This window comes from Echiichthys vipera, assembly GCF_963691815.1.
Source record: "Echiichthys vipera genome assembly, chromosome: 15".
In the NCBI taxonomy this organism is placed as follows: Eukaryota; Metazoa; Chordata; class Actinopteri; order Perciformes; family Trachinidae; genus Echiichthys; species Echiichthys vipera.
The window spans coordinates 12690233-12708854 of record NC_139840.1 but is presented as its reverse complement, the minus strand read 5'-3'; the positions used below and the strand labels follow the sequence as shown (position 1 = coordinate 12708854).

General features: G+C 38.1%; 1 protein-coding gene across 1 annotated transcript; it reads right to left on the bottom strand.

The window, feature by feature from the left end:
* Positions 1-327: 327 nt before the first annotated feature.
* On the bottom strand, positions 328-16810 carry rb1cc1 (RB1-inducible coiled-coil 1). The gene is made up of 23 exons (XM_083927687.1): positions 16519-16810; positions 15446-15578; positions 15214-15340; positions 14889-15059; positions 14516-14718; positions 13821-14247; positions 13550-13720; positions 13267-13451; positions 12951-13137; positions 11925-12006; positions 11730-11794; positions 11298-11401; positions 10690-10816; positions 8643-10570; positions 7784-7970; positions 6306-6414; positions 5791-6088; positions 3369-3420; positions 3233-3280; positions 2724-2782; positions 2405-2532; positions 1426-1496; positions 328-1211 (listed from the first exon to the last, which is right to left on the bottom strand). Exons 2-23 carry the CDS (start codon positions 15514-15516, stop codon positions 1134-1136), a joined length of 4878 nt encoding a protein of 1625 aa, XP_083783813.1. The 5' UTR covers positions 15517-15578; positions 16519-16810; the 3' UTR covers positions 328-1133.
* Between the last annotated feature and the right edge of the window lie 1812 nt (positions 16811-18622).

The following is an 18622-nucleotide window of genomic DNA, read 5'->3' as shown; positions in this document are numbered from 1 at the left end:
CCCAGAACATTTTAAAAGCATAATTAAAAAGCTATTTATTATATACATCCTAAAAGTCGCTAATGTGTATGTTTTTTTTTATTTTGTATATTTGTATTTCATGATAACACGCTCTAATAAAATGGTTTCACATTAGTCAATACAGAAATCTCAGCAGGTGAAAAATTAGCAAATGTCTTCCCGGTGGAATTTTTTTTTTTTTACTACACCAGCAAACTTTTCAACCCCTAATGATTTAAGGGTGAGTTCAATAGCATCATGTACATTTCTAAGCATCACGGAACAGCAATAATTGGCCATCAAAAACAGCAGAATATGTTTGGGATCAATCCTTTATTGTTTCAAAACTCTATCTTTTACAATACAGTCATTTATTGTTACATGTGTGATTTGATGGGTAATGTACAATGCCTTCTGATAATGAAACACAGTCACAAAGTATTCCTTTCTACATATCAATATTCTACGATAGTGAGAAGTTTGTGCTGATATATTTACTTAGTTCTGACAGCTCAATTAACTTCCCTTTTCAAATCAACAAAAGCATTGTTTTTGAAAGTGCATTTCGAGGATTGCAAAGATGACTGTTTCCATCAGTCAGCCATAATGTACATTTCAGTATTGACAGAGGGCCACACTGCTTTGTGAGTAACAAACAGCATTAACTACATTTCAAACTACAACATTTATCTGGATAAGTAAATCAAAGAAAATATATCAATATGCATGCCATGAACATTCCTCAATAAACATTTATAATAAATGTATATTTTTTATTAAGTTATTTTGATAATGACACAGTATTTTCCACAAAAGGACAAATGCTGATAATGAGAACTAATATTTAACATCCAAATTTTGTTCAATTTTACACACAGGTCAAATGGCATAATGCCACAGTGTATAGGGCAATGCCCTAATAAAAGTTAATAGCATTTGGTCCACAATAACATATCTGGGTTTAAAAGAAAACAAAAATGTGGTAGCAGGTGGGATATTGAACTGAAACTGAAAAGAGCATGATGGCTTTCTTAAATTCTTTCCATTTTTAACATCTTTCAATTTTGAAGTTATGAATTATCCATTCAAAAATTAAGCAAAATAAATATACATTTTAGCTCATGACTAAGCTATTATACTTTTCTGTTCCATGGAACAGCTTTCACTCTGTAGAACTTGGTTCCTAAAGGAACCTTGAACCTGTTCTGGGCCTAGTGAAGATAAAGACACAAGGAAAGAAAGCTTTGTAAGAGAATCAAAGTTCAAACTGTGTATGCTTGGATATAACAGATCAAGTCAAATATACAGTAAATCTTAGCAATGTGGAAATTGTCACTAAAAGATACAATTTCCAGGACCATATTCCATTTATGATATAGTATATTTGTTCTTAAATATTCTTTAAAAACACAAATTAAAAAATACCTTTTTTGCCTGGCAATATTCCTTTTCCATCACCTTTCCAAGTACCCACGGCCGTCTTGAGGTCCCTGATGCTAAATAATGAAACAAATCAACTTGTTAAACAAATTACAACCGCAAAAATACGCGATTAATTGATTAGTTGTCAACTATTAAATTATTCCCCAACCATTTTAGTAATCGATTGATTGTTTGAGTCATTCTTAAAGAAACAAAATGTCTAAAATGTCCTATTCCAGCTTCTTAAATGTGAATGTTTTCTGCTTTCTTTTCTCCTTGAACTGCAAACTTTATATCTGTATATTAAGTAAATAAATATTTATTTAAATATATATATATAAATATATCTATAGCAGGACATTCTCCCTCGCACTCACACCACCACTTTAGTTTGGACAAAATAGTTCCAAGAGTAGGTGCTTGTTAAAAGAGTAGATCTTGTTTTTGTAATTTAATAGTACGCTAACGTAGTAGCAACGTTAGCAAGACCCGTCCTCATACCAGCCAGCTCTATTATAATATCCATACGAAGCACAAAAAAAAGTGCATATACAGTGAACATATACATTGTTCACAACCTCTATACAATAATTTGCTGGATTAAATTTACACTTCCCTGGCATATTTAGTTTTCAGTAGTAGGCTCATCGAGTCGAGGAAGAAAGGAGAGGGTGATTTCTGATTCTGAGCAATTATATTTTAATGACTTGATGAATAAAACTTTTGGTCAAAATATAAGACAGCGTTATGTGATTCATTTGATTTTTCAAGGACATTGACTTATATATAAAAAGGGACTATTTTCAAGGTATTCCAGTATTTGATTTTCCTCCCTTGGAGCTACAAACGCTGCATACAGTATCTGTTATAAATCCATTCATGCCTGACATCACCTATCACATGTAATTTATTTGCAAATTAAAACACAAATGTCAACAATACAGTTCTCATCATGGTCACAAAATGTTTGGGGAAAGCTGACCTGGTTTTAGGTCCAGTGCAGTGAGAGACTCTGAGTGGAGGAAGTAGAGGGTGGGACCAACTGTGAACAGCACGTAGTTGTCATGCCTTTCATCCAGGATGATCAGAACCAAATCGCCTACCTGGAAACTGAGACGAAAGAACCACAAAGGGATAATGACAATGACTTCTGCAAACTGGTTACACAAAAAGACAGCACATTAATGCCATTATACAATAACATTTTTATAATAACACTGCATGCAATGGTGGTCAGAGTTTTAGCCAAAACCAAAAAGATCACGACAGTGAGGCTATGTGCTTTGGTTTTATTCACTTACTCTCTGATGGCGATTTTGTCTGAATGCCGTGACGACACAGACGACATGCTTTGAGACATCTACAAAGTAAAGGATTAGGGCAATGTTACACATGTTTTACACTGAAGGGTTAACAATACTAACTATAGATGACTCCTAACATTTGTCTTATTGGGCGTTTGCTAGACATAGGCTTAGTAATTAGCACCTTTACCCTATTTAAAGCATTATGCTCTAATTTCAGTGCAATCCACCCTTGTGAATGATGCAAAGTCAGGGGCAATTAAAAACATTTTTCAAACCACAGAAGTATATTTTTAACACTTAGTATACTATATTTTAGTATATATGTTTTTGTGTGGAGAATTTCACTAAAATCCATCCCTCTACAAATTCTAATGATACTTCCTAAAAATTAATTTCTCTTCACTGAGTTCTTTGGCCTCCTGGGTCGGGATTTTACTCTTTGATGCTACTGCCACCTAGTGGAGCAGATGCTACATAGCCCATAGAGATAATAAATAACTGACCAGTCTTTGACTGAGGCGCTTGTTTTCTTCTTCCTTCATGTGTAAAGTCTGAAACATATATCAGATTAATTAAACAGATCCAGAAATATAGCTTCTTTTGCTCTCAAATGCAATGTGATAGACAGTGTTTATTTACCCTCTCAAGTAAGAGTATCCGCTGTTTCTCCTCGGACATCAGGATGTTATCACTGAAAGAAAGAAAAACATCAGATAATTCAGATTAATAAAAATGTCACCAATACTATATTATGTATAAAAAATAAAAATGATCAAATGATTAAATGGTTCTCATTTTTAGTCTTGTAACTATTTTATAGTTCTTAATCTTAATAGTAATTAACAGAAAACTTACACTGTCTGATCCTAGCCTGCCTTCCTTCTTTCCTTCCACTGTCAAGTGTCCTTTCTGTCCATCCCATTTTTGGATAATTAAAAAAATGGTCTTTTGAGATCCTTCTTCAATAACGCAAAGACCTCTTTCTGTCAATGACCGGCAACCAATACCATGACATCGTACAGGGCTGTATGTTCTCAGGCTGCATGATTGATTGATTTTAGGCATAGAGCACTTTTAAAACTTAATTCAATACATTGCACGCATTTTATCTTGGACAACTTCTCAGGCTCGCAAATTGTTAATTGCTGTCATCCCTGAATCATAATAAAAGGCATGACACTATGTGAAAATGTATAAATGTAGCCACTTTCAGGTCTGCTATGGCTATACTGTAACAAGTATGCAAAGGATATTAATAAACAAAATTAAATAAATACAAATATTTCTAAAAGTACAGAAATCAAAATAAGCTCATATACCAATAATTACAATAAAAGGTAATAGCTGGGATATCGTATGTGTCATAATGACATGTATTTGGTCTTTGTTGCCAAATAAACTTGTGTGAATGCAATAGTATTATTATGCAGAAAATATATTCCTAACGTCTGAAGAACAAATATGTATCTAGTATTATCTTCAAATTAGTTTTCTGTTGGTATATCAAGCAAAGGGGCGGATTAGAGAATGGCAGCATAGTATTACTGTAGATGAAAACAGCACTGAAGATGAGGACTCATTGTACATTTTGTTTGTACAAGACATTCAATAAATGTACACTCACTGAGTGTTTCCCCTACCACTGTCTTGGGGAAGCAAACCCTAAACCCTGAAAGAAAGAACTAAATATTTAATTTACCAAATTCAGCTCAGTGTAAGTTTTTACATGGCTTTGCTTTCATTTACAGTAGCCCTTGTTTCTCTCCTCTCTTCTCCTAGGGGCTTTGCACACAAAAAAAACAACCACACACAGGCAGGTCACGGTGTGTATCGTTCTTTTAATACAGCCACAGTGCGTGCATTCAACCACTCGGCAGTCTGCTATCACTGCTGTGGCATTCTGTCGGGAGATGCATTGACTTAAACCAAGTGGTCTAAGAGAAAGGAGCTCATGTGCTTGCAAAAATCGGTCTGTGCTATGAATGAAATGACAGCAGTAGCACCCATATGATACAGATTTGTGCTACGTGTGTGACAGAGCGTCTCAGCCTCCGGACCTGACATCCCTATTCCACTTGGTAGTTATAGTCTCGTACAAGGGTGAGACGGTGCCCGGATGCAGGTGATAGGTGTGTTTATAAAAGGCAGTGCAGTGATGATACAGAAAGGAGACATTTAACGCAGACCAGCTGATGGTTGTTCAACTTGCACTGGACCCTCTTATATCGTCAGCTGTCACTTTGTAGTAGTTTTTACTACTTTTGTAGTCTGCAGTGTAGTTCAGAAACTTCACTTCACTTATAAACCAGAGATTTATAGAGTAACATGATATCATGATCTGTCTCTAGTAATCTCTAATAATGACAGATAAATAAATAAAGATGTTTCAAATGTATGGAAAAAAGTGGGATGGGATTGCCTCCACAGCCCTCACCCTAATATGCAAAACAACAACTTTTTTTCCCCCTTCATAATCACCATTATGATTCTCCTGCAATCCACAGTAACTTGATCTTTTTAATGTCATGTAAACAAGAACACATGGTTACCTCTATCAGGTTAAGAGAAAGGGAAAACCTGGTTCACCAGAGCTACATTCCTGATGAAGAAACGTGATTTCTTGAATAGGTATACAGTATGTATATGTAACTGTATTTCTAAAGTTATGCCCATGTGCACGACAAACAAAAGGAGCTGGGGAAGTAATCTAGTAAGAGAATCAGATATTTAAAAAGATTCATACAAATATTTAAATTTAAACTTAAACTACATAACACAATTGCTGAAGATAGCATCTCATCTACACAGATTGTTCTCTCAGTGAACTGTCAAAAGTCTCTGACCTAAAAACCTGTAAATGCATGCATTTATCAGATTAAGGCAATGGAAATGTGTTGCCTTAACCTGAATTCTTCCTAAAAACCTGGTGTGCGTGTGTGTGTGTGTGTGTGTGTGTGTGTGTGTGTAATGGAACTGTAAACAACATCTGAACAGATCGCAATCACCACAATATACCTCAAACTATCAACAAAAGAACGTTTATTGGAGAGAAGATGCTTACTGGACTGTCACCATGCTGGCTTCCACTGCTGAATCAACCTGTTCGTCATCTTGAATGGCTGCCACAGAGGCCAGTCTGTCCGTTTCAGCCATGGACTCGGAGGAAAAAGCCCCAGCAACAGGCAGAGCTCTAGCTGCAGCTCCTGCTCCAGCTTCTGCGGTCTCCTGAGCTGATGGGTTAGGAGTGAAAAAGGCAGAGGAGACCAATGCAGTGCTGCGCAGGCGGTTAAGCTCTTCTTCCAAGTGTTTCTTCTCCTGCATGACACTAGCTCGGTCCTCGGAGAGTGTCTCTATCAGAGCTGCAATAAGTTAAGATAAATAAGAAACATTGACAGGCACAGCATACCAATCTATCACATACAACCTCAAAGAATGGCTGTTCTTAAAATATGGCAGTAAGTAGTAGAGACCATTCATTATTAGGTATACTATGAACAACATTACATTATCATATTATGTTATAATAAAAAAGAAATTACCCTAAAATTACCCCTGCTCAGTATGTACAGCACTCACCTTTGTCTTTCTCCTGCTGTTGGGTAACTTTCTGCAACTTCTCTGTAATCTCATTGATGATCTGCTCCTTCTTCAGCTTCTCTCGGGTTAGAACAGTGTTGAAATTGGTCTAGAGAAACGATTAAAAAAAAAAAATGTAGTTGTATCAAGGGTTATAGCCACACAACAGGTCATTTATACCAACACAAATTATTTGATAGGATACCTTTAATTGCTAAGTTCTAAAAATGCACATGGGAGTTAAATTGTTTTGTTGAGTTTTAATACCTTTTTTATATTGTGCCATGTCTAATCTCTTCATTTATTATACCCAGTAACACAAATTAAGTGTAATTATTTGGGCTCAGCTGTTATTTGAAATGACAGTACAGCCTAATTGTGTGATATTTTGTTCAAAACAAGTCTTATTAGCTTATTAACTAGATAAAATACAACACATATAACTGAATAATAGCAAGTGAGCGATTTATGAAGAGTAAATAAAATCTTTCTGCTTCCCTTTGAGGATCTTCTGGTGGAATACCAACAAACAAACAGAGATCAGTCCCAGTCAAATGAATGAACGATTGCTCTGTAGATGTGTAAGTCTTTACTTTCAATTTGCAATTTCAATGCAAGTGGCTGAGCGTGACAGCATCAATTACTATTAAAAATTAAATGCTTCACAAAGTAAGTACTCACTGCTATATCCCATTGTATAACAGTATAAATCATAACTGTGTAATATCGCCCCATCAGTGCTTAGATGCAGTTAAAGTTGTACTCCATAAGATTTGAGAAATCTTGTTTCTAGCGGCCTCTTCAGCAGTAACATGTAACTGCAGGCGAGCCTGTACTTTCAGAGCCCGCCATTTTGTCACGTTCACGGTCACTTTATGTGTTGACAATTTTATTCTTTTTTGTGCTATTTTGTAAACTTTATTGACACAAATTCACCTCTCTACTTCTGGTTCGTCCCCTCTTAAATCCATACACAAACATGCACGTTCCTATACACTTCTGCTCTTACTACAAGCCTGACTGAAGTTGGAAGTTTTCGGTTTCCGATTACAAGTGAACGCAGCATAACGTTAGTGACGAGTTGGGCCAACAGACCAACAGCTGTCAGCAGCTTCACTAACATGGCGGCTTATTTACATCTTGCCGGGGAATGTTGCCAAAGACACAGATACTGGAATCATCAGCAAAAAGGCAAGTGGAATTGCTTTCATTAGTGGATCATATGATCAATCACCATTGTTTTAACTCACTCTTCACTAACTTAAAAGGCAATTAAATAGATGGAAATCTTAGAGTACAACTTTAAGAAAGCATTCACACTAAACAGCATGCACTCCGTTTTAAACTACATATTAACCTTTTGCCATTATTAGGACAAAATCAATTGCAAAGAAATTTGATAAAAATGTAGTTAACAATAAACTTCAACATCATGAAACACAGAACTCATCCCGCCTATTGACAGCCCAAATACAAACCTGCTGCTCTGCGATAAGTGATGTCCTGAGGTTCTGCATCTCCTCGTTCTTCTTCTTCTCCAGGAGCTCCATCTGGGACTGCAGGGAGGCCCTTTCCTGCTGCAGCCGCTCCTGTAAGGCCGAGTCTAGAGACAGAGGTGCTCCGGCATCTGCACGCCCCTCAGCATGCAGCGACAACCCCTCATCACTAAAAGGCACACGATAAACTTTAATTCTGACAAAGGAATTACATGGACATACATAAGCACACACAAAGACAAATATTAATTAACAGTTCATTCTCAAGTAACATTACAATAGATTAGGGGTGGGAGAAAATATTGATACGGCAATACATCATATTATCTGTCTTGCAATACAATATTGAAACACTAATGGCAAAAATTTATGTTTTTTTATTTGAGAGAAATTGGTATTTTTTGCACTAATTTTTTAGTTTCTTTAGTTTTTATAAATTACATAAATTAAAGACAAGTAAAGTTACATTGGAGTAATGGCACATTACGCTAAGACTCTGTGCACTTTGTTGTACATCGTTTCATCTTGGTTCTCAAATTCTGGGAAAGTGACACCACAATGCAGTGAATAAAGAGATAATTCCTGCTTCTTGTCTTTTTAAGGCTATCTTCGATCTTAGGTTACACAGATATCATGAGGCATCGTAGATGGTTGTTTTGCAATGTATCGCAGCATCGTGATACCACCATTATCAGGGACAGCATATTGTGAAGTATCTGTGATTCCCACCCCTAGAAGAGATTACCTCATCCAACCCCAGATTTTTTTTCAGTGGGTCATTTTAAATATAACATTGCTTACACGCGTGCACGTGTGTCAGTCATTGTGATCAAACATTTACCTTTTTGAGGATTGTCTTCCATCAAGCTCATTCTGCAGCTGTCTAATTTTGTCTGACAGTCTCTTCTCTGTGTCCTCCTTCTGCTGCTCCAACTCTTTAAAGGCATCTATTGACGCAACCTTAGAGGCCTCTTCTTTTTCCAAATCTTTCTCGATTAGTTGTCTGTCCTGCTCTAGTTTGGTGGAGAGCAGGTCATTTTCTGCCTGCAAAGTGCTGATAACAGTCCTCAACTCTTGCTCCAGTTCCTGGAAACTCCTGAACTGCTTTTCTTTTTCTTCAGTTAGAGCGGCTGCTTGCCGATCCAGATCCTGCTTAAGTTTCTGTTGCTCCTCAGTATGGTTCTTTTCAGCATCCTGGGCTTGCCGCTGCAAGGAGGAGAGCTCATTACGTAACAAAATAGTCTCCTCCTCGTGCCTGTCCACCAACTCTGAGATGCAGTGGTCCTTCTCAATCCTCATGAGAGTCCTCAGCTCCGCTAGATCCACTTCATACTCCTCATTTTTTACATGAAGCTGTTTTTTGATATCTGCCATCTCTTCGCTAAGGACTTTGGTTGCAGCCTCTACCTGGGACTTCACAGCCTCAGCCTGCTGCATCTTTGCCTCCTCAAATAAGACCCTCACCTCTTCTGTCTCTGACTCTTTGAGGGCCAACTCCACCTCTACTTTGCAGCGGAGTTCTGCAAGCTCAGTAATACGAGCCTCCAAGTCCTTAATTTGGCTGTCCTTCTCCTTAAGTGCAGTGGCATAGTTATCAGCTGCCTCACTTAACTTTGCACTATTATTGGCAGCCAGATGTTCCAGAGCTTCCTGGTTATCCTTGATAAGGGTCTCTAGTTCTGCCTTGTGTTCCTGCTTCATTTTGTCTTCCATCTCCATTAAGTGGGACTGCTCAACAACTTCCAGCTCCTGCCGGATCTTCTTTTGGCTACGTTCAATCTCAAAGTGCAGATTTTCAAGCTGGCTGGTCAGTGAGTCTCTTGAGGCTGAGAGCGTCTTGATCTCTTCGGTTTGATCACTCATCATCTTCTCCAAGTTTTTGATCCTATCAGTCTGGTTACTCTGGGTTACAAGCGATCGCTCTTTCTCACTCTCGAGCTGAGTAATTTCTTTCTCTTTGCGCTCCAAAAGCCCCTCCAGCTCCAGCATTGCATGCTGGACATCTCTGACAATATTCTGGTTTACTTGGTTTTCCTCCGTTAGTGTCTGAACCTGCTTCTCAAGCTCTTGCCGAAGGGAGAGAAGCTCACTTTGATGCTGCTCCTTCAGTTCCAGTTTGTGGGTCTGGCAGATGTTGCCCAAAATGCTCTGCACCTCTGTGGTCATATTCCTCAAAACAAAGCCAAAGTCATTGTGTTCTTTTAATACCATGCCTCTCAAGTGATAGAGATCCTCCTTTACACTTCTGAAGTTTGAATGGGACTCCTCTGCAGCAGATCGGTACTTGTCAATAAGTTGTTTGAGTACAGCGATCCTTGAGTTCTCCCTCTCTAATGTCGTGGTATCCTGCATACGCTTGTTGTCAATAGCGTTGATGACTGAGGAGTACAGTGACTCCACCATCATTTCAGGGCTAATAGGGTCACTGATGGGGTTCGGAGAGGTTAAGTTCTCTTCAATCACAAACTCGTTGACAGCAGACATGAAGTCAGATTCAGGGCTCTCTGCTAGAGAATCTAGGTCAAGGGAGCCCTGTTGCAGGACTGGATCCATGTTCGGGTGGCCAATGGTTTCAAAGTCAAATGTTTGCGCATCTATGCTGTCTGGGGATAAGTCCTCTAGAGGAGCGGGAACGGGAACATGTAGGGGCTGGCAGCTGGGTCCCTGAAGGCTAAGAGAGGAAGGGGTTTTGGAGGACCTCGGTGTTGTGGTCCCAGGTATGCTGTCAGACTGTGGGGTGAACACAGTTGATCTCTGACAAAAGGATATCTGCAAAGATAGAACAGAGACAAATCTATGTAACAGGACCACTTTTTATGGTGACCAGTCTATCTAATTTTTTATTTACCAAGTAATACAAATTAAGGTTATTCATCAAGCTATCATACCCTTTGTTCACTTAGCAGGTCAGTAATCGTTTGAGACATTTCATCCACACTCTGTGCAGCTTGGACCAGCTGGTGAAGCGTTTCTATGTGGCGATTTAAGGGTTCGAAGTCACACATTGTGGGAACCCTGCAGAAAAAAACAATATCGGAATAACATTAAGGAGAGATTGTTTAAAATGACGTTGAGCGATGTTGAGTCAGGCTAATTCCCATCCAACAAAATTCGATTGACTTAATTCAGAGCTTTAACATCAACTTAAAAAACACCCTGTGTATCTCCTGTATGGTTTCCTGCACAGCTATGAACCCCAATCCTTCCCCACACTACATAAGCAGTTCTATTGGATTACTTATATGACATTTGCTGACACAATCAAAAGCCTTGCATGGTTTTGTCTCTGCTGTAAATTGTCAAAGCATATTTGATTATTCTACAGAAAACAAACCAATTTGCATAAATGGACCCCAACCTAAATTGATTTTCAAATGGACACAAACGTCCATATGTATTTTTTCATTGGCCATATCTTGTGATAGTTCTGGTAATATTACAAAAACCAGCAGGTTTAGATCTAAAGCCATTCCAATAAATAAGCACAGTGACTTACATTAGGAAAGGCTGCACCTCTAGAGGACAACAAGACTTCAAGTACTGCAAGTCATCAAGCGAGATGTCTGGAAGTTCATCGTCAAACCTTCTGGGCTTTCGTGTCTATAAACAATAATAAGCAGTGCAAAAGAAGAGACCACTTAAAATACAGTTAAAATAATATACATGAGACCATACCCCGCAGCGGTGTCCAACCCTGGAGAGTTACCCCCCCTCATATTTTAGGTTTCTCCCTACTCCAAAACACCTGGTTCTGATACCCTACTCATTATCAAGCAGGTACATTTTGTCAAAGGTTGGATAACGAGCCGATCATTAGAATCAGGTGTGTTAGAGTTGGGAGAAACCTAAAACCTGCAGAAGAATAGATATCCAGGAGCAGGGTTGGATACATACCATATTGGTAAAATACTCTTAAAATGTAACTTACACAAAATGATGTTGGAGGCCATGAATCGAGTCCTCTGAACAAACGATTTCTGAGGAAAGACTTCCCTGAAAGAAAATAAGTGAATATATCAAAACTCTGATATTGGCTGTAATCAATGTGTTATTTCATAAGCAAACTGTGCTTTACAGTGACAACCCAAATTTTGTCAGCAGAGAGTATTCATAAGACACTTACTAAAGAGTTTCCCAAAGGATTCCCTTTTGAACTTCTCCGCCTCGTAGAGCCGTTTCCCATCCTTCACAAGTGCATAAGCCCACTGAAGAGATTGATAGTAAAAAAAGATTTTACAACAACAAATTAATAAGCATGTTTCTGATTATGTCCACTTTTAGAACTTGTATTTTAATGTTACTGCACCACTATAAAGCATTTTTCTAGTCCAAGCTTAAATATCAGAAAAATTTGATTATTAAGTTTCATTCCTGTTCTTCAATTCAAAAGAATTATGTCTGGCTCACAGGAGGAAACAGTTTAAAGTCCTTAAACTGTTTTGTAGATGTTTTCGAAAAACAAAGCATCAACTACAGCTCAATAAAAGAGAAGACAAATATGGGCAAACTCAATTTCATTATTGGCTTCCAACTATTTCCCACTCTTACTGTGCATTTAAACAATTTCCCCCTGGGATTATTAAAGTATTTCTGATTTAAACAAAACAATACAACAGGAATGACAGCAGTCATTATCAGTTTATAAAGTATATGCAGGAGCCCTCTGCAAAGATTCAAAAAGCTGATAAAGTTTCAGCCTTATGCAAATGCAATGGAAGCAGTCACCAATAGCGCAACTCTCAAGCAACACAGTGGTACACTTAGTCCTGAGTCCTTCATGAGCCTGCTAAATAGGATGTCCCATGTGAAAGAGCATCAAGACCAGTTCCATTTCTAAAAAAAAGATACAGGACCACAATGCCGGTTTATTTATCCAGCTCTGGGACCTATTTTCATATTTCATTACAATTACCGCTTCGGGAATGTAAGATATTACAAGGTAAACACACTGAAATGCAAGTATTTCCCCAAAAACATATCAATAAACAAACAAAAAAAAGCTTATAATTAACTTAACTCTCAAACACTAGGAAACAACATAATAGCACTGATCTCTCTTCATTATAGTGGCAGGGGCAGAGAACAACGGCACAATTAAGAGTTGAGTATGTAATGGATTGCCGGCCAAATAAGGGCATTTCGCACTGACCTCTCTGTAGTGGCGCATAAACATTTTCCTCCGGACAACTTCCACCACTGCCAAGCAATACATCTGGGGCACAGTACTGAGGGCCTCCACCACCCTCACTCTTTCCATTAGCTCCGTCAGAAGTCTCAGTAGAGCCTGAAGCTTCTCCCCATCCTGGTCTGCATGAAGCATCACGTAGCAGCACCATCTAATGCAAAATCATTGGCACCGTTAAACTTATAAACATAATTCTCTTGACTTTCAGAAGCCATTTAGCTATTTACAGAAGGCAATGGGTTATGAAACAAATTGGGGAAGAAGTGGTTTTCAGGTTTACTTGAGTCGGACTTGAAGGTTGTTTGCAAGTTCTTGTTTGGCAGTCGTGCACTTCTTTTTTATGTCTAGCAGCTTCCTGTGGTTGTTTAGCATGATCATCAGCTGGTTGGTGTGACTCAGACACAAGTCAGGCAGAACAGATGTATCCTTCAGGTTTTCGGCCCGCTTCTGATTGGCCAAAAATCCCTGCAAGTGATAACATGTAAGCAGAATTATTTTTTTTTTTTAAAAGAAAAAAAGATGAATAAAGCAATTTAATAGCATTTATATCTTACTTTACATACCTGAGCAAGTTCTTTCTGTTCATTCACCAACTTATTACAGCTTGCAATCATTTGGTCTAGAGCATACAACCTGTCCTCAAGCCCCTTGATGGCTTTCATGTTTTGATTATCTAGCTTGGCAATTGTGTCGCGACAATCTGTCAGGAAGGGCTGAATAATCCGAGGATCAAGCTGAAAACCAAGAAAAAAATAAAATCTTTTCAATAAAGATGTGACGTTTTCCACCAGAATGTATGATTTAGACATGTCTTTTCATACATCTGTGACTCACCCTATTGATGGAGTCAAAGCATTTCCTAACAACTGATTCCACATCATTGGGCCGGTCTTGCACGTTGATCCAGTCTAATAGTGTAACGTTGAAGCAGGACGGGTTGGCAAACTCTGGGGCATCATCATCATCATCATCATCTAACAGCGCAGCTCTCAGTACACCACTGTCAGTCATTTCATTTTTCTCCTGGTCTCCAGTTGGCTCACATGTGGCCGTCCCCGAAGCAGAGAAGGATGCTGATGACTTGGAGGGCTTTTTTGCATCAGCGGCGCAGAGCACAGAGTCAGTGGATTTTTCTTCTTCCGTCTCATCTGAATCCTTTCCTGGGGTTGAGCTGGACTTCTCCATGCTCTCTCTGTAACTGTGTCTCGTCAAACATTCCAGGAGAGGTATTCTCGCCATTACAGAAACTGATGTCCCTAATCTGCAATCATAACAAAATGTGTATTAAGACATCAAGTTGATCCAGCTCATTTCCTTTTAGCAGATATACATTATGACTTAATTTACTTTTATTTCAGTTATTTAGTTGAGCTAAGATTGTGATTAAATCCTTCTAATTATTTATCCTGTCAGCAAAGACAACAAGCAGACAGTAAGTACTAATCAGTGTATAGTACTTTGTATTTTTAGTTCGAAAAGATAAAGATTAGAAAAGTATGAAATATCCTGTTCTCTGTGCCAGCACTTACTTTGAAAGTTTCACCTTAATTTCTTCCAAGTCATGTTGATAATTTGTGTATGAAGTGTCAAATTTCATGAGCAACTTCTGATAAGACAAAGTGCAGTCATCTAGATTAGCCATAATGGCAGCCCAGCCTTGGTGTTGAAGGTGTTCATCATGAACCAATCGTTCACAAAAAGAGCAAAGTTTCTTGGCAACTTCAAACATTTCCTGGAGAGGTAAAGAAATAAAGTTTAGGAAGAAAAATTAGGAGCATTACATAGTAAATGGATACAATTAGGAATAAGATACAATTATCTTATCTTATAACAGCAACGCACAAGAACAGGCAAACATTCAAAGCGATGAAAGGCAGCTTTACAAAAAAAAGAGATAACTACCAGAGCAAGTTGTGTTCGTGAGGCAACAGTGTGAAAGACAGCTGGCATCAGTAGAGACTCCTCCACCTTAACCTGAATCTCACTCTCAATCGAGAAGGTGGTTTTGGGGATCGTTGGATCCCGGTCACACAAGATCATTTCTTTGTTGAACAGGAATATGGGGTTGGTTTCCTAAAGTTGAATCAGAATGCGAATCAGAAAAACTTTAATAATCCCAGGGGGAAATTGTTTAAACCGTAAAACATTAGTAATAAGGACATCACATATGCATATTGTATACCTTCAAGGAAAATAAAACGCACACTAATAAATTGTAGAAACTTACAGTGCCAGCACTGTAGCTGCAGACACGTCTCTCTGCAGCCATACATTCCCCTCCATTGACAACAAGGACTTGGTGTTGGATTGCAACCTTATATTTGGCTTGGATGGCATGTTTAAGCTCAAGTACACTGAGAGAGACAAAGTAAGAATGTGTTTAGATCAGCCAAGCCACAACAGCCAAGATGTACTGACCATTATGTTTGAATAATATTGGTAAAACGGCAGTTTCTTACGTTTGGACAGCAAGATCAGTGTCAAATGTCAATGTGCTGCCATTGTTCACCTGGAACACATACAACTTCATGTTGAATCTCCCAGAGGTCTTCACATTTGCCTATCTTGCTCATTTAGTCATTCAAGGCCACTCTGTGAAAAAACACAAACATGACATATCTGATTAGATTCCCTTATTATCATTATCATATGAATTCTGGTGAGAGGTGAAGCTGCCATTTATTTAAATCACAACGCCATAAAGCTACTTGATTAATACCTATGGTATATGTGTATATGCTTATGTGTAAGGAAATTATTACCATTGTATGTTTCTTTACATGGTTTATAACGTAATTGTTAACAAAAGGCCAACATGTCCACCCAATCTTGTAAGGGCCTTACAAATTCTTGTCTACTAGCTTAGTAGCTGAGTCATGATGTCGCTGGTTACTGGACACTCGAGTTTTTTTAGTATGTAATAAGTCACCTTATATGTTGGTTTAATACAAGACAAAGGAAAAACTTCCAAAACTGCCTTAAGACATATATCGTTCACATTTATTGACGTTTATCTGGAGAGCGGCGAGCCAGGAGGCTAGCGCTATACTAATCAAAAACCAAATTAGAGGATAATAACAAAACAGAGTTAGCGCTACCTAACCACTAACTGTGACAATATACATACCTCACCAGCTAAGTTTCTATCATATACTGTTGGTTGGTTGACATTAATAACTATTGACTCGTATCATTTAGTTACCGAGTTCATATGTTTGTTTACTGTTTTACGACTGAGAACACAGTTGTTATTAACCCCGAGGCCTCCAATTAGTCATGGTTACAGTGCCAAAGAAGGGGCCACCAGCGGCTGCTAACTGGCTAGCTGGTCAATAACAACCCGCTGCCTGCGCTAACTAGCTAACGTTGTGCGCTAACACAGCAGGATGACTGTTTCTAACGTCGAATAATTTGACAAATGTAAGAGGATTCGTCGAACAGCCCAAATCACCTGCTTATACGTATATGCATATAAGAGTGCAATTTCACGTTGAATGATTTAAAAATAATAATAATAATGTGTTGGCCTTACCTCCCTCTGCTCGCACCTCCCTGCTCTCGGTCTTCGCCTAGCATCCGCGCTAGCTAGCTAACCTGATTTAGCCTCGCATACATGGAGCTAGCTTTAGTAAGCCACTTAGCTAACGTTAGCTAAACTAAACTAACTGACAACCATGGCTGCTTGCACATTTCAACCATATTGTTTTAAAATACATTTCTTATTTATCAAACTCCAGCCGAGATAGTGTAACACACGGACAGAAACCTCCAGTTGCTTATCTCAGGTAATGGAGCTAACTACGCTAACAGCCTCTGTTAGTAGCTCTGTGTGTTTTGTTGTTGTCATCTGCTGATGTGTAGTCCGTGAACGAACTGTTCAACAGCGACCTGATTGGAGGCCTGTGTAACATGCAAGCTTATGCAAGCTTATGCAAGCATAACTTACCACTGTATTTATAATGTTACATGATTTACATTGTATGTTGAATATATATGCTTGATTACATAATAAAAAGGCAAAATTAAAATGTTTCATAATGCTACATGAAAGATACAAACTAACTTAGATACATTGGCGATGTGTCTAATTCTAATGTTATCATTTTTAGATTTAAATATAGATGTCATGTTTAGCGTTTCCTTTCTGCTGCATTCCTCGCCTTCATTTAGGCATTTAAACATTAGTCGATGTGAATATTTATTTGTTAAAATATAAAGATTCCTTGATGTATATTCGTCTAGGTTGCCATTAAACTACTTTCGGCATTGTCTTCTGTCTTTCAAAATTTATAAATTCAGGAATCTCTACTATAACATTTTTGTTCTGAGTTTTTATTTACTCTTCAATCATTATTTTTTTGTGTCGCATACATGACCTATATCTATTGGCATGAATAAAGTTAATTAGAAAATACAAATACGCGTCCCAGGGAAGCGGTTCAAAAGATTTGACTCTTAAAACAGTGTCGAATTTCTCATCAGTATTTGCGTTCGTCACTGTACTTTTCCAGGGGAATTCTGGGAAAATAACAGAAAAAACGCTGTCAAGTGTTTTGCTGCAACATGAGAAGGGGTGTGGTTAATGTGAGGCTGCATTGTGTGGATGATCCTATTTTGCTGCAAAGAGGAGGTAGTTTGGGGATTGCCCGTTGCTCTGCTTTATAAACTTACTTTCATCGTCTTATATTCTTTATATAATATATATTTTAGTGGTTGGTCTTTGGTTTATCTGAAAAATAACAGAGGGGACATCAATACAACCAAAATCTCTGACGTCTTGCAAGGCAAACAGTTTTATTTATAAGTGTTTTTTTTTTTTTAGTGTGCCTTTATTATTGCAGACCAAAATCAATGGACAGCTGTCATTGCATTTTCGCTTCCCAACCTGAATGCTTTTTATCAATTGTTGCCAATTAGATAAATTGCCTGCCAAAGTCTCCAAATATCTCAGAGGTATGAATACAATCCTAATAATTAATGTATATTTCCCTAGAGGTCTCTGTTGAGCTATAATGTATACAGTGAACTCTACAGTACATGAAGTCACTGTACAGGAGTTCACTGTAACCGTTTAAAAAAGTCCACTTGTTTTGTAAGCAGTGCAACCGTGTAAATAGCAAGCAGTTCTTTAAACAGAGGGGCAGGGTTCAAATCCCTGCCATTGTGCTATTCTGTAACAATAATAAGGCATTATTATTACACCAAACAAGAACAAATGTCATATGCTACATGGTAAATGGGCTAAGCATGAATACATATATATTCCATATATATTCCTCTGGTTGCCAAAAAGTCCCTCCCATACAAAGGCATTTATAATATGTTATTCCACATATTGATGCTACTTATGTTTGTAGACCTCTTCAAACTGTTAAAAAAAAACTCCAGTAACAGAAATCCATATCCTATACAGAAGTAAAAAGTTATTTTTCTGAAACACGCTCAAAATTACGTTTGTAAGCAGAAATAAGATGGTAGGTTAAGAGATCATGTTGTTGTTTGTTTTAGCTGTTAAAGATGGTGGATGTTCTCCAGAAGCCAAACAACACTGAGGTTACAATGACCTTATTGTTTTGTACCTGCATGTCCATTTATCACTCAGAGAGCACAGACCTCTGCCAAGGCCAAATGCCCTA